We start from the raw sequence: 22,482 nt of genomic DNA, 5'->3' as shown, positions 1-22,482 counted from the left end.
ATACGGGATCTTGGGATCTCGTCTATGAAAAAAGTAAGCTCATCACTTCAGCAGCTACAGAAGCAAAAACTATTCACAGACAAGAGAAGTCTATTGGCTTATTAAAAGGGAAAGCTGGGGAGGGAAGGATGGATCTTAGAGTAGAAACCTTGTACCAAGGGACAACCATGCTTGGCTATAAAATTAATTAAGTCCACAGATGTGTGTTGAACACCTACTATGTCCAAAGGACTATTCCTAGGCCACAAGACAGCAGGGAACCAAAGAGACAAAAATCCCGGCCTTTACGGAGCTTCCAGCTCTGACCACTGGTTGGTTCCTGTTAGGGAGCATCCGCTCATGCTAGGCAATGGGGTCTGTGGTGCGGAGGCTTCCTCCCAACCTGGAGGACCCAGAAAGCCCTCACACACACACACACACACACACACACACACACACACGCACACACGCAGCCTCTCACCACATACAGCTCCAAGGGCAGCTGGGCTAGTCCTCTAGATGTGTGCTCAAGCCCAAATAAGATTCTGACTTTGGCAAGCTGGGAGAAGAACAAACTGATAGAAGTAGATAGTACAGTCTGAGAACAAGCATGACAATCGGGCCATATGTACGAACCAGGCAACCAGGCAACTGAGAGCTGACCCCCAGCAACCCAGAAATGTCACCTGTCCTGCAAGGTCAGAGCAGAGTGGAGACAGCCTTCAGGGATTGAATCATAAAAAATAGCATCTGGGTTCAGACCTTTAAGATGTCCCTTCAGCCATGCCCACCAGCACAGGCCAATGGCTTTCTAACGCAGCAGGCCACCGCCAAGACCAACGGCTGGAGCTGTCATGGGCACACAGCACCCATAGAGAGCCAGGGTGAAGCCACCATCGGGGAAGGGTGGGACGCCCTGAGTAAGGGACCGGAGGGAGGAGAGCCACTCGAGGGGCGGCCTCACTTCTCCCAATGAACCACACGCTGCTGCTGCTCACGCACTCAGCGCAGAGGCAGAGCCACAAAGATGCCCGAGCAGGTAACAGCCAGGAAGGGAAGTCAGAATGGAATGTCCACAAGTGACCTCCAAGAAAAGTGGAGAAACTTTCCCTCTACTGCAAAAGCCCATTCTAGGTCAGGAAGAGTCCACACCCGGACATCTCCTGGCAGCCCTTGCCCTTACTGGTTCCACGTCCCCTTCTTCTTCCACCCAGCTCCCCCCTCCATGGCCCGTCTCCTCCCTCTCCATGGTGATGAAAGTGGGGCCTGAGCACCCGTAGTCGGTCTACCGTCCCCAGCACCAGGCCAGACGCTGTGAAGAGTGAAGGCGAAGGTTTTTCCACCTCTTACCCGAGATCGTCTGGATGTTCCCCGCCCTCCTGGACTCAGGAGTGCTCTCTCCGATGTCTACGTAAAGGCACCGGAGAAGTCATCATGTCCATATGCTTCTCGTAATAAGTAAGTAACATCCCTCTAAAGGCACAATGGTCCTGAGGTTGTGCCGCAATTGGACAAATAGCGTTTGTTCACTGTAAGGAGGTGTCGGGAGGGGGGAGGGCTACACCAAGCAAGCATCGCTGCTATTCGCAGGCCTGTGTGCGACTCTGCCGCTTGCGTCTGACCTCTTCCTGGCTGTGGGCGTTACTCATAAGCTTAGGAAAGAGGAGGAGAGGCACATACTCTCTGAATGCGTGTAATTACTCCCTTGCCCTTCTCTCCTAGACTAACAGAGTAAAGCAAGCGAAAGGCTCCATAAAAACTGCAAAAGAGAAGTTATTAATGTATCGACACTGGCCGCAAAGCTGGGCCCATCTCCACAGTAAGTCACCTTCATGTCTACCTGGCCCCTCAGAGGACAAAAAAGGAAAAACAGAGACGACTTCCACATGACTCTACTTCTCACAGCTGTGCAGTCCAGAGGGGGAAAAACACCTTTTACAGCTTCCTCCGGCACTAACAGAAAACTCTGGACTTTGGGGAGGCTATTAGAAAAAGGTTAAATATGAGACGAGATAATGATACACCAAGGGACCATGTCAGGGTTGTCTGAACACTACTCAGAAGCAACTGCTGTTGAGAGGTGGCGACCACTTTAAAGAGCTCTGGAAGGAGGCAAAGTCTGCACGTAAAGGCCTCCGTGGGGCCCTGGGCGGAGAAGGCTAAAGACTTCTGATTTTGCACAAGCATCTTTGAAAACATTCACTCTCTGCTCTTTTCTTCAAGGATTACTATGCGCCCCTATCAAGTAATTATTTCCTACACGTGGCATATGTTCTCTTATTGTTCTTTAATTTTAGTTTTACAAAGACACAGCTTTACATACCCAACAGTACCCTCCCCCTTTCTTTCATGGTAAACTACAGAGTTTTTGGGCTACATCTTTACACTTCATCTTTCATTTATTCTAAACAAATTTGTCAGTTCATTGTTTCAGAGTATCCTATCAATAAGCACTGACTACAAAAGTCCTGTTTGTGTAACTTAAAAATTAGTATGTAACCCTTTCCTGTCCCTAAATCCAGACTGCCCCCCCCCCCTTATAAAATGAGTAGTATTACCCAAAGCACTTTGTGCTATCAATTACAGGGTTATGGCCAACCAGCCACTAATGCCACCTGATTGGCTCACGGCTCCCTGGTGCTTTATAATGATAACTAGATAGTACGTAATTACAAGGTCCCCAGAAGATACTTATAATTGTATCACAGGGCATTTTGTGAATGTTTGGGACAGCGATTAGAGGACCACAAAGTGATAGTATTTCTAAATCTCGCCAGCTGGAGTATAAATGAAGCACCCTAAAATTCAATTATAAGAGTCCTTTAGGTATTAAATAATTATAATAAAAATCACACTGGGTGAGGTTTTTTTTTTAATTGAACTGTCCCCGTAACCCCTGAAAATTCTATTTCCTAATAGTTAGTAAAAAAAAATAATAATAATAAAAATAAAAATAAACAAAAAAAAACAACCCTGCTGGATGTTCAGATTTATATTCCTTTTTAAAATTTTTTTTTATTAATTTATAGAGAGAGAAGAAAGGAGAGGGAGAGAGAGAAACATTGATGTAAGAGTGACACATTGATCAGCTGCCTTCTGCACAGCCCCTACCAGGGATCAAGCCTGCAAGCCCCAGCACATGCCATGACCTGGAATTGAACCTGCAGCCTTTTGGTGCACAGGATGACGCCCAACCAACCAAGTCACACCAACCAGCCAGGGCTGGATTCATAGTTCTTCATCCAACTGGAAGAGCTGTACCCAACGGAGACCATTCGATAGTCAGCCCTTTGGCTCTGTCAGCTACTCACCTGGTGAGCTAGTAAGGGAGCTGAGTCTCCCTGTAGCTCCACTTACAACATGCTGCGCCATAAGAAGGCCTACTATGACTGTGCAAATATAAAATGGCTCTATAGACATTCACAGACTTAATTTAATGAAAACAAGGATACTTCATCTACCGCAATTTTCACCTATTCTTAACACCCAGAAATGTCTCCTCGTTTCTTACCCTCACCTTTCCCCCCTTTCTCCAGCTTTCCCTCCTAGCTCGTTCTTATTCCCAGTCCTTCAGTCTGCCCCCCTCTACTCGCACTCCCTCAGGGGAGGTTGTGATCGTTGTACTAAAACCTCCAGGAATGGCTGTGGTTGGCTCCGCAGTGCCTGGGGCAAGGATAAGGAAGAGTCCACTGTAAGTCTTTTCCAGTCATTATCTTCCTGCTTGCATTTCTTAAAGGGAGCGGAGGTAACGATTGCGCCTCTAACTCAGGCAACTCAGGAAAGTAAAACCAGAGATACTTCTCCCCTGATTCTGACGTGTGGAAACACACTGTCGAGGAAAAGCTGGAAGGATGCTCACACCAGGGTGAGGAGCTGCTATGACCAGCCTCGAGAGTAAACAGAAAACAGGGCCTCGTCATCCCTCCCGATGCTCTGCATCCCACCCAGGGCCCCAGCACATCCCTATCCACTTACAGCAGGTCTGCAAGATCTCCTTTCCTCCCTTAAAACCATTGGTTTGCAAGGCCAGTGATCAACAATGTAAAACTAAGGCCTGAGAAAAAAAAAAAAATCAGTTCCCCCAGCAGCGTCCCAGTGTTAAAATATAATCTCTGATTAGTGATTAGCAGAACATCACAGACATAAGTGAATATACATATACATGCATATGCATATTTTTCCCGGTGGATTTGGCCTTGCAATGACCTTTGTTCATGAGAAAGAGAAACCCTCTCATCCCAACACCAGAACACAACCTGGAAGGGTGTTCTGCCAAAGCAGGTCCCGCCGAGCCCAAGAAAGTGGTAACACCTGGTGCTTTTCAATCAGAATATCAACTCTGTGGGCTTTCTCTTCGCTCCCGAAATTAAACTATTCTCACGCACGCGCACAGCAGCTCCGGCTCCTGCCCTTCCCCGGGAGTGTGATTCTCCGGGAGACACGCCTGCTGCTGGGCCTGCGGGAACCGCTCTCCCAGGGCCCGCAGCCCTTCTGCGTCTCCAGAGCCAAGAGCAGAGGAAGCAGAATGGGTGGCCATGCCACAGAGGCATTCAGGACGATGGGGCCACTCTGGCCGACGTGCGCATGTTCACAGGGCCAGCCTGGGAGACCCCGCCAGAGGGAAGTGGAGCTAATCAGTCATTTTATGCACACACACATGCCAGCTTCACACATTTAAAACACAGGCCCAAGCGAAGCAGAGGGCCTATTTTAGCCCTGTCTTGTGAAAACCAGATAAGAAGGGTCTTCTCTCTCCTTTCTAGCCACATTGGCCGGGTCAGTCCTCCTGGTTGTAGCTACTGGAGCCTGAAGCATGAAGAGGTAACATGCAAAGCACTCCTGAAAAGCACCGACACAGAACAGCGTTCACGCTCAGGAGGACAGGTGAGCGCCGGTGACGCGGGCACCTCATCACTGACCGGCATCCCCCCCAGAGCATTCCCCTTTTGTGAGGGAGCCACTGAGCTGCGATGGAGAAGGGCCCCCATTTACAGTCACTGAACAAATGATGTGATTCGTGACCAGAGTGAGGAGGTGTGAATGCTCTCCACGCAGGAGCTTTTCCGCGTGGCCTGAGTCAGCCCGGGGACAGCAAGCCTGGCCCGGTGCCATGGGCCCGCCTGCCCACGGGACTAGAAGTTTCTGAAGAACTACCACCGGCCCGAAGCTGGGAGAGCCCCCCAAACAAAAGCCGGCCGCCGAGCTCAACAACTGGCCTGCGAGGGCCCCATATGCTCCGCAATATTGTCCTGCGGCCGGGCCCCAGCGCTCCCGTGTGCCGCACAGCTGTCAGCCCAGGAGCTGTTTTGTCATTATTTCCACCGTTTTATTACTTTTCTGGGAATTCAAATCAGTGTAGCCGTGCTTGATGCACGGGGTGAAAAATGGTGTCTCCCTCCCTTCTCCTCCTCCAACCTAATGAATTGCCTTTTTTCATATCAAAGAGTAATGAGCACCAAACCACATAATATTTATTCATGGAACAAAAGACACAGGGGTGGGCGGGGGCAGAAGCAGCTCCTGGGTGTGGAGAAAGGAAAAGCTGGACATTGTCAAGGAGCCCGCACTCCGATCCCCGGTGACACTGGGCTCAGTTTACGGGGAAATGCAGCTCCTCATAGTCTCGCCCGGGCGCCCCTCCATACAAGTCCCTAGTCGATGCTTAGAGACCCTGAGAGCGGGAACCCAATGTAACTCGTCCTGTACTTGACTGTGAACTGCCTCCTAGGCGGTTTCTTTCTCTTTCTCGGTGGAATTCCCCCAGAATGCCTCTTCTTTTCTCTGATGAGCATTAAGCCACTATATCTAAGAATGTTCTATTTCCCTGTATCATCAGGGCCTCCACTGTGGCTGAGGCATGATCGGGCCCAGGCAGGATGCGCCATAGAAATGACGGTGATACTGGAGCCTTGCTTACCTCAGACGACGTGAATTTTGCCCCTATCCCCCACCTTCTCTGCCATAATCACTCATACTCTGTTCCACAAGTTTTCTTTTAACCCAGAAAGTAGGAAATAATATACAATAATAGTAAGACTAACAACCCAACCCATGGTTCATCTCTTTCTCTACAGAAACGGAGACGCGTTCATTGTCCCCTTGGAGAAGGGTCCCCCTGGGTGGGGCGGGGTGGACCACGGAGTCACTTAATGCTGAGCGAGCCCCGTTTCTCCAAGGCCCCTTCCACAAGGGCATGAGCCACCAAAGGGGAAGGAAAACGATTCTTTAAGGTCAGATAGCTGTTAACCAGCAGCTCCTCAAAGCGATGCGCACTGGTGCCAGGACAGATTACAGTGAGAGCAGGCCTCAGACAACAGGAGGAATTTTCAGCGCCAGAGGCTGACTTCCTGTTTTCTGCCTCCCATTTTAATGCTCGGTATCTTCAATTTCTCCACTTAAAAATTCTATTCTGAGAATTAAAAGTAGAGATTTTTTTTTTTAACTGTGAAGAATATTGAAGTTTTAAAAAAATCACAGAATGATCCACTTCTTCCTATAACCTGTGCTACCCACAGGGTTGTGAATTTTAAAACACTGCAGAATTTCTTATCTGGATAATTTCCCTCAAACCCAGTAATGGAATCCTTTTCTTAAGCAACCCTCTTGCTTCTTCCTCTTCTAGGCTCATTTTCGGTAAGTCTGTCAAAGCTAATTATCTCCCTTCACAAATTTATTGCTCTTCAGTGTATCATAAACACATATATTATGAAAAGTTGAAGAAAACAAGTGAAGTGTGCATTATACTGTGAAGGAAAAGACAGACATAAATAATTATCTAAAGTATCCACTCTCTGTTAATAGAGGAGTGAAAATGGCATTAGAAAGAGTGACTGAGAATACCAGAGCCAGCCCCTGCTCCCACCCTCCCATCCCCTTCCATATATGGTTGTCCCCACCCCCAGGAGCCAGTCTCAGAAATGACTACAGCACTTTAGGGTAAAGAGGGAAGCAAATTTCTTGGGTTTGCAATCCTTTGACATTCCAGACCACAGATAAACACCAAGCCTACCAAACCAGTAACACAGACAACCTGTGCCTGGCCAAGGGAACAAAGCATGACTCCCACAAGCTCCCACTATCATTAAGCTCCCTTGCTGTTGTTACCTATTTCTCAGTGTTCTCATTCCAATCTTGGACCACAGACTCAAAGGTAATAAAAGGCCCTGAACAATTCATATCAGTCCTTTCAATCTAAGAAAAGGATCAAACACTGAAAAAAGCAACAGCCCATTTGAATTTCAATAGCCCACTGCCAGATACCCTTGATCCGCCAAGTCCCAGTTGGTCGTACTTGGTCACCCTCAGTTACCGCTGCGTGTTCCTGTTCGCTGTGGCCTCCAGACTGTTCCACTCTAACAAGTACAACCTGCCCAGAATAGCTTTTGCATGTGGCTATTTACTGTGATGACAAACAACTTTTTTTTCACGTATTCCTTGGTTCTGGGAATTAAGCAACGTAAAATCCAAATCTAAAATCATTGTTCCCAGGCCTCATTGAAGAAAATGTTTTTAAAAACCCAGTAGCAGCTGCAAAGCATTTAGGAATGTCTGGTTAAACTGCAAAACACGTTTTCCACCATTGAGCCACACCAACTTCTACACTGAGAAAAAGTCGCTCCTTGACACAGGCCACCTCTGTTTACCAAACATCTGGTCAAGGGCGAGTGCAGGATGTGAATAGTCACAGAATGTTACCATCCTGAGGTGTGGATCTGGACACAGCACTGTGAGAAAATACCTGGGGTGATTAAAGATAAACACCACCTGCACGCTGCGAAAAGGCCGCCCGTGCGCTAGCCGCACACTCTGCTCACTGAGACAGGAGAAAGGACTGAATTCCACAGTGGATTAGAAATGGGGACAAAGGAGCCCAGGACAGAAGATGGGAGCAGCCACAGGGAATGGATGTTTGACTCCTGCTGGGAACGGGCATTATCATCACCCAGACCTTCTGAAGCCAAAACTCAGGAATAAACTATCAAAACAAGGTTATCGCATTCCTTTTACTTAGTATCCAAACAATCTTCCTGGGTCCTGACACGTCAGATTTCTTTGCAAAAATATTAACTTTAACACTCAGGTACTCCGATTAAAAGTGTATAACCATAGTTATTAAACGCTCTTAAGAAAAACCAATAGGTCTGAAACACTTTTTATAACATGTTTTTCTTTTTTTGAAATATTATAGGTTTATTTGATGCTAATAATAAAAAATTAACATGCCGTAAATTCTTACATATAATTTTGCAAACTTTGCTAAGTGTTTTACATTTACTATTCAGAATAATATATTACTATATTTTTTAAACAAAATCCAACAACTTTGTTTAAAGTATTACATGTCTCCTTCCCCCCCCCCCCCATTAACCCCACCACCACCACTCCCATTCCCGAGGGCAAGCCCCCACCGCCCCAGTGTCTGTGTCCATTGGTCATGCTAATATGCATGCATACAAGTCCTTTGATTGCTCTCTAACCCCCCCTCCCCTGCCTTCTCCTCAAGGTTGGACGGTTGGAAACACCATAATAAGGGACGACTTGATTCTAGTCATTTATTAGCTGTTACAAATTATCTCTAAACTTTTTCAAAGAGGATAAGAAAATGCTTTCCAAAGGAATCAGACGTTAGAAGTTTACAGCAACATAGCTGCAATCCCAATAGCTTTTAGAAAATCGTTGTTGTTTAGTAATTATAATCTGATAACCATGTACCTGTTTATAACCAATAGAAAGGTAAATGTTATACTTCATACAAAATGCAAGGCAGCAGCTCACCTTGCACAGAGATGAAAGTCATCTTCAACACATTGTCGCACTAGAAATGAAAGAAACAGATCCAGGGAAAATCAGAGACAAATACAAGAAAAGTGAGATGACACTCCTCAGAGAGACAGTCGAGTAACAAAACTAAACTTGACTCTTTAAACTTGACTTGACAGCAAAAGTCAAAGGGTGAAATCACACTGCCTGACCCGAGCAGCAACTTTAACGGTCTCTCTTAGTTACCACAGTGGACAGCCCGGGTGCGAGATCAGGAGCAAGGCTCCTTCATGCACACAGCCAGCTGTTGCTATTCAAGCTATTGAAGCAGAAGAGACCTCGCTGTCTTCAGTCTGAATCCCCCACCCTGAAGTCCGCACTGAGCACCTAGCCCATTACATTAGCTGGCCAAAGAGACTTTTCTCACTAAGATGCTATGTCCCTGGCAGAAAATGGCTGCCACAAAGCAGCATTTAGGTCATCAACCTTCTTCATCTCATGGCAGATAAACTAATTACTAAAATTCTGCAGCACACCAAAAGATATATTTTTTGCCAATCTGACAAAAAAAATAAGTGTAATTTAATTCATTCACACTGAACAGATATTGTGTTTGTTGGCTGTTGTCATTTTTTAATATATTTTTCTTGATTTCAGAGAGGAAGAGAGAGGGAGGGAGAGAAAGAAACACCAATGATGAGAATCACTGACAGGCTGCCTCCTGTACACCCCTCACTGGGGATTGAGCCCACAACCCAGGCACGTGCCCTGACCAGGAATTGAACCATAACCTCCTGGTTCATAGGTCAACGCTCCAACACTGAGCCACACCGGCCAGGCTCATTTTTTTATTTGACAATCTAAGGGAAAAGAAGTCAGTGCCCCGACTAAACAGTCAGGTACTGCATTTTTTTTTTTTTTTTAATTCCCGTGGCACTGAAAGTCGCTGTCATGCACGGAAGCAGGATGCCTAGTTCGCTGGAGTCACTTAGTAACTGAGAATGGCCTGTGAAGTGGAGGCCGCCCAGCACTTCCATCCCACCCTTGGCTTATTTCTGTGTTTCAAATAACTGCCACCTACATCTTGTCCAACTCTGCAGATGCCCCGTCACTGCGACAACGGTGAGACGAGGCAGCGGTGAGGGACAGGGGAAAGGGAGGCACACAGGCCAGGAGTGGGTGAGGCCAGGGGATGACAGAGCGGGGCCCCTCGCGATGGAAGGGGCAAGGCCCAGCACTACCGCGCGTCTTTCTTTGGGCTCCTGTTCAAACTGATCTTAAAACCTGAAGGCAAGTCAGGAAGGTGAAGACTCCTCCCGGGTAGAGCACGTTGTTTAGGAAATGCAGGTGCTCACACAGCCTTTTCCGGAAGGAACACCTCCGCCAGGTGAAGGCAGAATAATGTTGCAGCCAAGAGCATGGATTCTGGAGCCAAAGTGCTCTGGCTCCGTAAAAAATAGAGACTCCTGGTAGTAGTACCTCGGGGGAGGGAAGCTGCGACGCCAGAGGTAACCAGGATGCCCGGCCAGAGGTAACCGGGAAGCCCAGCCAGAGGTAACCAGGAAGTCCAGCCAGAGGTACCAGGATGCCCAGCCAGAGGTAACCAGGATGCCCAGCCAGAGGTAACCAGGATGCCCAGCCAAAGGTAACCAGGATGCCCAAGGACTCCGGTGAAGGGCAGCCTTCAGACCCCGGCAGCGCGCGTATAAGGAAAACTGAGAGGACCCCTCACTGTCTAAACAGATGCTGCCCGGTGGCTGTCAAGGTGAGTCCATTTTGATGCATTTTCCCCAGTTGGCCAGGTCAGCAGGTTGTTATTACCGCGTTACGCAGACGGACGACTGGATTAGTCAGGGCAATTTAACCTGTAGGAGGTGGCAACTCACAGGCCTGAGATTGCTATGACCAGGCAAACCTGCACCCACGGCCGCCCCAGGCACTGCATCACCAAATGAGCCACGTTTTAGAAACACGGCCACACGGGGCCTGTGAAACCAAAGCCGGGGGAAGGGGAAGGAACTACAGACTTGTTCGCGGAAGTGAATTTCCCACTCTCAGGGCCTGAGCAGGAGGGGTAAGCAGCGTCCTCCGAGCTTCTTCTTTAGGCCAGAGGAAAAGAAGGAAAGTCATTCCTGTAAGATGTGTTGCCAGATATACAGACTTTGAAGACTAATCATGTTTCCCCTAGACGGCAAAGACCAACACCAGTTACTAGAGTTGATACTTTTTAAAGCCATGTTTTAAAGGAGACACAATTATCATTTGCTCTAAAATGGGTAGTAATATAATTCAGGAGCTGTATTATATTATACTAGTAGCCCTGCACACAAATCCCTGCACGAGTAGCTCGCTGCCCCGCCCTCCTGTAGCTCTTCCCTGGTCCTTACACATCACTGCATTAATGACCGTTTGCATATTACCTCTTTATTATATAGGAGGATTAGATCAAGACACTTTTTTTTGGCCAATTTTTTTCTGTTTATACAAATTACATATATAGAAAGAAGTCCTAATCTGTGCTATAGAAATGCTCACATATGTACAGGGAAAATATGGATAAGGATGTTCATTGTAGTAATGTTAAATTGGCAATGGGGGGGGGGTGGGGAAGAGAGAGAAACTACCAATGTGTCTTATAATAGGGAAACTATGGAACATTCACATTATGAAATGCTATCTAAGAGTTAAAAAGAATGAATTGAGGATCTGATCTACATGTGTTGACTTGGCTAGATCTCCAAAATACAGTATGTGGAAAAAGTAGATCTCAAAACCTTATGTGTAATATAATTTCATTGATATAGGAAAAAAAAACTAACATGCAATGATATACAACATTTAGTATACATGTAAGCAAACAGAATAAGGTCTGGAGAGAAATATTCTAAACCATGATAACTCTAAGAAGGGGGTAACATTGAGAGAGAGGAATTAAATCACTTCTTAATCTACTTACTTGCAATTAATTTATTCCACACATATTTAGCGTTCCTCCCATGGACAGGTAGGTCTTTTTCTAGTCATGAGGATAGAAATATGGAGAGACAAAGTCCTTGTCCTCATCTAACTGCTGTTTTATTTCTATATCGTTTTAAAGTGTTATAATTTTAAAAAGAACATGTTGAAATCCCTTCTGCAACATTTCAGCCAATTGAACAACTTTTGCTGGAACATTTTCACTCATCAAGACAGCCTATTTCATCTTTGAACAGCTTTAATTTTCATGCAATTGTGTGGGGGTTTTTTTAATATTAAAACAAACCTGGCTCCTAATAACTGCCAACCACTGATCCTAACCTATCCCCTTGAGGCCACAAAGAGCCCATCTAGTCCCTTCTTACATGACAGCCCTTCAAATATGTTAAGCAACCATATCATCTCCTAAGTCAGACTAAACACCTCCAGGTCTTCCACCTGTCCTTCTTGTGACATGGTTGCAAGTCTTGCACCACCTTGCTTTGCTTGCTTCTTCTAAATGCTCTCCTCTTTGTCTAATTTCCTCTAAAATCTTGATGTCAAGCCATGGTGCTTACAAGTCACCTGGTCAAAACAAGGGAAGCAAAGACGATTATCTACCTCATTTTTAACAACCATACTTTCACCTTATTCTCTGTCATGATAGCTAATCCTCTCCATCGGCAAAGTGATTTTATTTTAAAAAAAAGAAAAAAAGAAATGCTGTTATAGAAAACAATGCAAGAAAGCTACAGCTCTAGAAAGGCTGTAAGAAGATACAAAGCGTTTAGCACCCTTAGGATTTTCCGAAATGTTAGTTTATTAATGACCTCCATTAGCACATTCTCCTAAAACCACAAAGACCGTTTCATACACCTCATCTGAAACATGAAACGGTGCCCTGCTGTGTGAGCCGAGAGAGAGCAAGGATGCCACTGTATCCCGGGGCCTGGGAATGCTGTCCAATAGGAAGCCGTTGCTCAATGCCTAGTCATTAGACCTTTCCCTCAGGCCTGTGCTTGAGTGAAACATGCCTCAAATCACTCAACTTTAGGTCTGCATGTGGGCAGGAGGCAAACAAGGAAGCAAAACGAATGCAATTCATAAAAATAGGCCTTAGCATTTGTATACCTCAATTCATTTGAGCCTAACGACCACACTGTAAGGTAAAAAGAGTGGGTACTGTTCACCTTCCTGACAGGCAAGGAGACAGAGGCAGACAGGAAACGAAAAGCCGGCCTGTCACGTGGCTGGAGCCGAAATCCAAGGCCGCAGTCCTTGTACTTCTTCCCAGCCGCTCTCTACCACGTGGCAGCACCTCCTCGCTCCACCCCAGGACCAATGAGAGTGCTGGGAAAGTTGTGAGTACATCCGCACTGTGTATTGGCAACCATCCAGGGGAGCCCCTTGTTTAAAGCAGGGTTTCTCAACAGCAGCAACCCTGGTATTTGGACCCGGTAATGCTTTGTGGGGCGTGCACTGTAGGATGTCTAGCAGCGTCCCCGGCTTCTCCCCGCTACACCGCGTAGCATCCCTCCAGTTGTGACAACCCAAATGTCTCCCAATGTTGCCAAGTGTTGGGGGTGGGAGCGCATAATTCCCATGGAATGAAAAATCACTGATTTAAAGGAAACCACCGTGAATCCATTCAAATGGCGACAGTGATCATTTAAGAGAGCATTGAAATATTTTAGGAAATGGATTTCTTTCCTTTAGCTCTGGAAAATACATATTTGCATTTCAGTGGGGTCTGCAGGCTCCGAACAGATTACAAAAAGCACCCTTTACCTCTGCAAACTCCCCAGGCACCAGGTACAGTCTGTTTACCACAAATAAGCAAAACCCAACACCTCTCTTAGGTGTCTCTCCCTGGCCATCCATTCCAGGTGATGCGAAACCCTCAACCCCTCTGGCCTCTCCTCCCTGACGTACCACACTTCCTTAAAGCCCATCAGCGGGTACCCGTCCCTTTAGATTCACTGTCAATCACTGATTACTTTCAACGTCTACCAAACAATCAAAGAAAGAAAGAACCAACCTCTGTGAGGATAAAGGGCACTACGGAGCTTGTCTTTCAGAGCCCCGCAAGGCTTAGGACCCGGGTTGAAGCTGCACAAATAGACTCTTCAACCTTCTCCTTTGCAGGGAGAGAAGTGCCTGCCCAGACACGAGTTTTCTGGAGGTGGAGAAAGATACCCTGAGATGGAGGGGAGATACAGAACATGTCCTAAGCAACTCTTCGGGTGTACAAGTAAACGCTGGAGAGAGTTCACGCCAGGAAACATGACATACCAGATTCTCCCCAACAGGATGGAGAGTGAAGGAGTCAGAAACGAAATGCTGGAGGTGGTTAGTTAAAAATTAAACATTTCACTTAAGTTTTCTACAGCTCTTAAGCCACTGCTAAGGAGGATGACTGTAAGTTATTCATATTTTCAAAGATTCTACTTCAGCATAAAGGTCATTCCAACCAATGGGAGGTCCAATATAATTAAAAAGAAGTGTCCAAATGATTCTCCGGGAATCACTTTCCTTATGTCAGAGGAAATACCTCGAGCCTTTTGAGATTTTTATTAAATCCCCCAAGGATAGTAGGCATAGCTTGCCTTAAAAAAACCCAAGCCACTGGCAGGCATTTCTTTTTTCCATGCCTGTGTGTATTTGGCCCTCAGGGAATGCTGTGCCTCTTTCCTAAATGCAGCTGCTTACCCACATCGCAAACTGTTTAACAGACGCAATAGCCAGGTAGACTTAAAAAAAAAAAAAAAGTGTGCTCCTTCTCTGAATGGAACCCTGGGATCTTGAAGCATTTATTATATAGCAGCCTCTTAACTCCATCTCCTGAGTATTTCTTTAGCCCTTATTTCTTTAGCTCTTTAAACTTTCTTAGATTTGAACACACACCACAATTTTAAGTGAAGGATAATTAATCAGTTCTTGGTGATAGCTGATTCGAAGAAGCTGCATTTCCAAGTAACAAACATGAATAATGAATTTTTGGAATGCATCTGCCTGAAAAGCATGCTGTATTTTTTAATGGAAATATAATTTGGGGTATCCTATAACTGTGGAACAGTCACCTGTAAATCAGTTTTTTGGGGCCAGAAACCATTGACAAATTATTTTGAAAGAACAGGAAAGCATAGTACTTTACTTAAAATGTCATGAGGAGGGGATATAACTCAGCCTGAAGCTGTTGAGAAGTCACTGGCATCAAGCCTAATGCTGATGAAAAAACAAACCAACAAAAAAAAACCCTGTTATCCCCTTAACCTTAGCTAGAAGAACACTGAAAGTCATCAAAGAATAAACATTGCAAAAGTCTTGGATGCAAGAATGTGATTTAGTACTTTAACTTATAGGAAGCATTAGGGATTATGTACCAATGCTGTTGAAGGGATGAATGAAATTGTGAAATTCAGTCTATTCTCTATTTTTGTGCTAATGAAGAGTACATGGTGTACAAAACCAAATCCATAATTGATCTAAAATAATTGAAATCTTACTCAGTGATTTTATTATGAGAGTAGGAAGCACCAAAATTAAATTTCTCTTCTTAGTGCCTCTTCCCACTCCTTGGTAAAGGTGATAAAGATCAGAGAGAAGACCAAAAGGCTGGCAGCAGGAGGGGGAAGGAAAAACAAAGCAAGCATCCACAGGATCTGAAAACTGAAAACCAGCTCTGAATAACAGGGTTTCAAAAAATGCAAAGCTAGTTGGGAAAGTTAAAAGGCATATATTATGAAATCTCAGGTTTTAAATATGTCCCTCATTATAAGATTGTGATGTCTGATTGACTGATTTCACAGTTCTCTGTGATGGGTAACGTGGAAAAGATGACAGAATTTGGCCATCCTAAGTTCAAGAATGCAGGACTGTTAAATAACAAACATAGAGCACTCATCCCAAATAATATTCCATCAATGACATTAAATGAAACATAAGTACTTCTAATGTGTCCAACAATTACTATGTAATGTGCAACATGGTTTCTTATACTAGATTCCTTCCATGTAGGGAGCACACTAAGGGGAGAGAAGGAGGAGGAGGGAGGAGGGGTGGGAGGGAGGGGTGAGAGAGGCTAGGAGAGATGTCTCCCATTATTATCTAAACCAAATGGAAGAACCTGTCAGGAAACCTGGTTAACAACAGCTGGCTCTTGGTCTCAGAGAAGTATTTAGAAAATAACTCTAATTATTTTAAGGTTCAAAACCCTCATCCTTCTTCTTACAGAAATATCAGTAAACCGTGTACCTGGACTGTTTCTTTTCCTAGTGAGGTTCTAAAGCTTGCTTATAATTCTAATGAGACAGGATGGGAAGTGTCACATATATTACCTGCCTGAAAACTCAGCTTTCCCTGGGAACCAACTCAGCCTGAGAGCATTTTATAGATTATGATTAATGATTAACTAACTCTGCTTCTACTTTTCCGATCACTGGCTGCCCAGCACTAAATAAAATGCACCATATCAAAAGACATAAATAACAATTAATATGCACTAGAGCTTTTTTGGGGGGGAAATGATTCTTGAGATTTAAAAGAAAAGATGAGCACTTACGAAGCACAGAGAAATGAAAATTTCAAAGAAGTTTTTCACAAACGTAAGGTACACCTATGTGGGCTCTTGGGCTATGGAAGGCTCTTCAAGAGACGCCTGTCAATCTTATAACCCAGGACAGCAGAAGAGGAGAAGCCAATGAAAGGTTCAGAGGAAAGCTTTACAAATGGTTTGACATTACAAGCTTGCAAAAACAACTGGATATAGAGCCAGTGATTTACCTTCAACAGGATAAGAAACAGGAAACCAGATTCATTTATAAGGAGCTTTAGCGATGGACTGATAGGATGACATTTCCTGGATCTATTCCAGGAATGGATGAGAACGTTCTGGATAGGCTACAGTGTTCTCTAACATTCAATAATTAATATGTTTATTACCAAATGAATTTTATGGGATAAACGCTTCAGAGCAGGAATCGCCTAGATCCCTGCACTCTGTAAACTGTGTATAAATTAAGCATGCTCTGAAAATTACGATGGTGCTAATGTAGTGAAAAGGTCGTGAAAACTGGGGAACTTAGCCAGGTCAAGGCCTACTACCACCATTTTACAATTCTGAAGACTGCACTGTCATGCTTTTTGGTGTGCCTGAGTGATTACACCTTTGTCAAGTCCATGTATCTTTGGCTTGAAAATGAATTTGCCGGTTGGAATATACCTTAATATTTTAAGCAGGAGTGCAGTTCCAAGGACAGAGAATGAGCAATGTCTCCTTCTATTACCACAAATAATTAAAACTATTTTAGGAAAAGGCACATTTTCAACTGAGACTCTCTAATAAGTGAAATCAATAGGTCTCACCAATAAATCTTGGAGGGGAACACTTCTGTATAAATAAAGTGTGTGTCAGGGGAAAAGCATTTGACTACATGTCCAAGTAATGCCCCTTCCCACGCAGGCCTGTGCACCAGGCTTCCTAACCCGGCTGTTAGAGACCCAGCAAAACCCAGGCCCCTCCCAGCAGTCTTGAGCCAAGGAAGGATTCTGTTTCACCTCATTCCCCGTTTTGTTTGCTTGTTTGTTTTTCATGCATATGCGTGTAAATGTGTAAGATAAGAAAACAAATCACGAGGTAAAGGCCTGATTAGACAGCCTTCTTAACCCAAGCCAGGCAGAAAGAGTACTGATCGATATTTAGTACTTTGGACATATTGGCTCTGTGAAGGTAAACAATAGCAATAAAACAGAAAAGAATCCTATTCATCTTTATTTTTATCATCACCATTATTATTATTATTTGGCTCTGACTGACTACTGCTTTTCTTTAGGGCTTTCCAAATCAAGGGCCCAGTGTGTGAACTAAATATAATTGCTCTGTGCCCTACCTGAGCACAACTATAAGCCAGCAGCCAATTCAAGGAAAACAAGATCAATTTTTCTTTGCAACCCCTTTTTCAAGAGTTTATCTCGTACACAGGCTAAGTTAAAATACCCTTTCATTTCAGGGGCCAATGTGAATTCCTAATTATTTTTAAAGGAAAGCAAATTGTAGACGATGGTGTTGACTTTTTTGTGTCCTTTTTGTGGTACATGGAATTTACATGCAATCCTTTGCTTAAAGGTTTAAGGCTGTTTATTTTCGTCACACTCAGCACACATACTTGCTCCTGGTATCAGCGAGAGATGCATATGTGAAATGCAGCTGAAGCTAGAATATACTCCTATTCTGCACACCCTCCATTCACGTAAGCAGTATCTTTCCGTTTTCAAAAGTAAGCCCTGGCTTGGGCTTGCTACCTCCTTCCAGGTGAAGTCAGCATCCCGGGCTTGCTTCCACCTGCGGGCGTGTTTGAACACTGGCGCGCGCACCCCGAGACCTCCCCTCGGCCCCTGCGAGGGCCCCTGTGGCACCCTCCAGAGAACACCACCTGAACACCAAAACTTTCTGGCCGTCAACTCTACTGCTGTCGCTCCGCGAGGTCAAGCGACCGAGCACAGAGGAAGACGCTGGCTTTTGTTCCAGCGGTGCCCAGCAGTCGAGGTCAGATCCACAGCAGTTCTCCACCCCAAAGGTCGGGGGAGATCCCGTGGGGCTGAGAGTTGGGGGCTTGATGAAAACGGCCCATTTCTACGCCCTCCGCGCGAACAAACACAGCAAGGGGGGGGGGGGGGCGTGGAGTAGGCAAGGGTGCTATCCTCAGTGCCTTGCCAATCCTGAGGTTCACTAAGTGAGTCTCCAGATCTGCGGAAGGGCGCTGGAGGGGCGGGAAGAAGAGCCCAGGCGGACCGGGGGAAATAGGTACGCCGAGGGCGCGGGAGACACAGTCCTGAGGCAGGGCCCGCCCCGCCTCCGGGTACAATCAGACAAGCTACAGTGTGCCAGTGGTTTCAGGCTTCCTGTTTGCAAAGCGAGAACCGCCCTCCCCGACCCTCTGACACTCGTTCTTCCTCAAAACCAAGTCCGCCTCTTCTTCGCGCGCGGGGCTGGCTCCGTGGCCGGAGGAGGAGGGCGGAGGCGGGAGCGGGGTGGGAGCGGCCACGGGGCGGGGGCAGGGCGACGGGGCGCTGCGCCCCTCCCAGCCCGCGGCCTCCGGGACGGAGCCGGGCCGCGAGGCGGACAAAGCGTTCCTCGCTCCCTCCCCCACGGCCGCGTCCCAGAAGGGTGGGGGGAAAGCGGGCTGCAGGAGGACGATCTGGGAGAGGAGGAAGGGGAGGAGGAAGGTGCTGCCGGCGGGACTGGGCAGGATCGCGCCTGGGAGGGAGGGAGGGAGGGAGGGAGGGAGGGAAGGGAGGAGGGGCTGGGCGGCCTCGGAGAACGGGGAGGAGGGCAGGATTCTTGAAGGCCAAGATAAACAAATTGTTCCTCTTCACGTGCGGGGCGGGGGAGGTGGAGCGGGTGGGGAGCGAGCGAGGCCGCCTAGCCTCTTCCCCTCCCCCAAGCCGGCTCTTTGTCACCGAGCGCCGGCCCGAGAGCCCGGCGCTAGCCCGCGGCGGCACCGCACCGCCCCCGGCGCCGCTGACTCCAACACCCAGGACGTGTGCGATTTATCAACCGCACACTGCGAGGACCGCCGATCGAGGTGCGGGGTGCCAGGGGCACGGGCCAAGGCGCGCCGCGCTCTCCGACTCCCACCGCCCGGCCCGCAGCGCACACCCGCGCCTCACTGACCCGGGTGGCGCGGTGGGGGAAGGGGCTGCAGACACCTTTCCGAGCTTCCGGCCTCCCCCACCCTGAAAGGAAAGCCAAAGAACCTGAGAGAGGAGATAAGAGAAAGGGTTCTACCCTCTGGATTAGGGAGTGGGAACTGCCCCTTCCTCCCGGAGAAGTTAAGCCATTGGCTGCTCAGTCTCCCTCGAACCCACCCACCCAGCCATTTAAGCCTCTTTCACCTCCCTGCCACCATCCACTCCTCCGGGCTCCTAAGCCGGGCCCGGGAAGTTGGCGGGGGTCGAAGCGGAGAAGCAGAGTGCACGCGAGTTTGAGAGGAGGAGGAGGGGACACAATCCCCAGTGAAGTTGCGTGGCGGGGACTCCTTGGTACAGAAGACTCAGTCCTCCCCTCCCGCCCCCGCCAGGCCGCTCTCCGCTCGACCCAACCCGCAGCTCCACCTGCCGGGCCAGACCCCGGTCTCCAGCCGCCGAGGAGCGCACCCGCGCCCCGCATCCGCGCGCGCTCCCGCGGAGGCGCGCTGCAGCCATCCTCGCTCGCTTCTCACCCACTTCAAAGTTCATTCACAAAACTCTCAGACTTTCTCAGCCCAAAGGGGGTGAGCTGGGGAGACAAGGCGAGAACCTCTCGCTTCCCCCACCGCCCCCCCAGGGATTGAGGGCCTGGTGCCCGCCCAGAATCTGCGACAGCATCAATTTCTCCCCGAACCCGGCGGATGTGCGGAGAGGGGTGGGCGAAGGGGGACGGGTCTGGGGAGACGAGGCGGCTTTTCGAGGGGAGGGGAGGGGTGGGGTGGGAGCGATGAAGAGGAGGAGCGAGGTTTCAACTCTGGGTTCACACTCTTTCAAATCCGTATCTAAGAAAAGGAGAGGAGAAAAAAACTTTTCCAGTGCCTCCCTCCGCTGCTCCTCCAGGCTCCCTCCGCCCCTCGCAGTCGTGACTGGCTTCTCCCCTCTCGCCCCCTCTTCCCCAAATCTGACAACCCTGACAGATTAACAGGTAGCGGCGACCGCAGCTTTTCCCTCTCAGAAAAGTTGCCATTAACCCTTCGGCCCACGTCGCCCGCCGTGCAAATCAGACCCCCGTCCCCCAATGTAAGAAGCTCCAGCACCAGCACCACCACCACCCCCCAGGCGCGCGCGCGCGCCCCGTGCCCACTGCCCGCGCGCCCTCACCATGATCAGCGTGTGATTCCTCTGCTCAGCCGAGGCAGCCTCCGCATCTTGCTGGGGTTTACTCTGGTGCTGCTGCTTGCCGGCGCCCGATTTCTTGGCCCTCTGCTCCAGAGTGCGCTGGTAGAGGCTCACCGTGTCCCGACGCTCCAGCTCCAGCTGCTCCACCTGAGCCTGCTGGTACCTGTTCTCGCAGTTGACGTGGTGCCTCCGGCAGCCTTCGATGCGCTGGCGGAGCCGCTCCACCACGGTGCTGTGCTTGGGAACGGCCGCCGAGCCGCCGCCGTGGCCCCCGGAGCCGCCGCCGCCGCCGCCGCCACAGCCGGCAGCGGGGTGATTGCTACTCGGAGCAGCTGGAGTACTATTGGGAGTATTATTCACACCGATCCCGGCCCCGGCGAGGCTGCTGTTCAGGCTACTGTTGATGCAAATACTACTGCCATTCGCGGCAGCAGCGGGGGCTGCGAAATCCCCCATCCTGCTCCCCGGGCACACTATTTTGGAAGAACTTTTTTATCCACCCCCCTATCAGCCTCCTCCTTGGGTCCAAGGATTAAAATAGTTTAAGTGGAACGCGGGGGAGACGCAAGCACATGGATGGAAACAGCAATCCCGACGGGGCAAAAAAAAAAGGGGGGGGAGAGATTTTGGGGGTGGTTTTTTGTTTCCCTTTTTTGTAAAAACTGTAAAGCTCAAGGAGAAAAAAGGGGGGATCAGAATGCCATCAGACACCTATCAACAAAAAGAATCACAACAAAACTGAGCCAGCAGCAAATCGGGTTGCAACTCAAGGGGAGATCCGCTCCTCTCCTGCCTTCTTTTTATAATCCATTATTTTCTAATAAATTCCAGGAGATTTCCGGTGGTTGGCAAGCATTTTCTCCCTACGTACCGAAAAACACACCCCATGTACACACACAAGCATATGCCTCCAGTGCGGACACGCGCGACACACACTCACTCCACACCGCATCGGAAAACGGCAAGCTTGCTTATTGCATTTTCCTTCCACAAAAAAGTTTTGGTGTTTATGCCGCCCCGTGTTCTCAAAGTACTTTGGCTGCTCAGTTGCATTTCACAGGATCCTAGATAGCGAATCCTCGGGCTGGGGGAAGTAAACACATGGACAGTCCGAGGCGACTGCAAAAGTAGATCGGTGAAGTCCTTTGCAAAACGCCGCGCGGAGAGCAGCCCCTAACGCTCGGCTGGGCTGCCGCTGCCGCCGCTGCTCCTGCCACCATCACAATGATCAACTGCTCGCCGCCGCCACCGCCGCCGCCGCCTCCTCCTCCTCCTCTCGCTCCTCCACCTCCTCCTCCTCCTCCATGCCAGCGGAGTGATATCAGGACGCGCGAGCTCAGTAAACACGGCAGCGGCGGCGGCTGGAGGCCGTGAGACAAGCCCGGGGGCACGGCGCAAAACCCGGCCCGGACTTCCACCCGGCAGGAGCGGGCGCGACACACACCGGCGCCGGGCGCCTGGCTCCCGGCTCCCGCCTCCCTGGCCTCCCGCTTCCCGCCCCTCCCTCGCCCCCAAGCTCACTACAACCCGGGCTAGGAACCAGAGCTGCCAGAAAAGAGAAAAAGAAAGATTCTGGGGGATCTTGGGAATGAATTAACTTTTAACCTGTGTGTGTGTGTGTGTGTGTACACACACACGCGCGCGCGCGCGTGGGGGGATGGGGGAGGGGCGGGGGGCGGGTCACATGGACACGCCTGGCTGGATTTCCTTATTCCAAGGGAGGTATCAAGCTAGCCCAAGTTGCTGTTATACATTTATGCATTATATTGCAGAACTGTGCATGACCAGGCAGAAACATTGAAGCTTCACAGCAGTTGTCTGTCATCCCTATCCAAGTGGAAAGAAAAAGGCAAATGAGTGACTTGTTTTTAAAACCCAGGTAATAAGTCTACCCTAGTAATAAACCCTCGTTAAGGACACTTG

At 48.3% G+C, this 22,482-nt stretch overlaps 1 protein-coding gene across 2 annotated transcripts in view; it reads right to left on the bottom strand.

Annotated features, from left to right (window-relative positions):
• The window catches only part of MAML3 (mastermind like transcriptional coactivator 3), a 386,341-nt gene extending 364,530 nt beyond the window's left edge, over positions 1-21,811 (bottom strand). For both annotated transcript variants that reach the window (XM_079770768.1, XM_079770769.1), the window contains exon 1: positions 20,542-21,811. In XM_079770768.1, the coding sequence (XP_079626894.1) occupies positions 20,542-21,015 (474 nt within the window). In that variant the 5' untranslated portion in view covers positions 21,016-21,811. The remainder of the gene's footprint in view (positions 1-20,541) is intronic.
• Positions 21,812-22,482: the final 671 nt, after the last annotated feature.

This window comes from Cnephaeus nilssonii, assembly GCF_951640355.1.
Source record: "Cnephaeus nilssonii genome assembly, chromosome: 5".
Classification (NCBI taxonomy): Eukaryota; Metazoa; Chordata; class Mammalia; order Chiroptera; family Vespertilionidae; genus Cnephaeus; species Cnephaeus nilssonii.
Note: the sequence above shows the minus strand (reverse complement) of the source record. Positions and strands in the feature narration are given on the sequence as shown.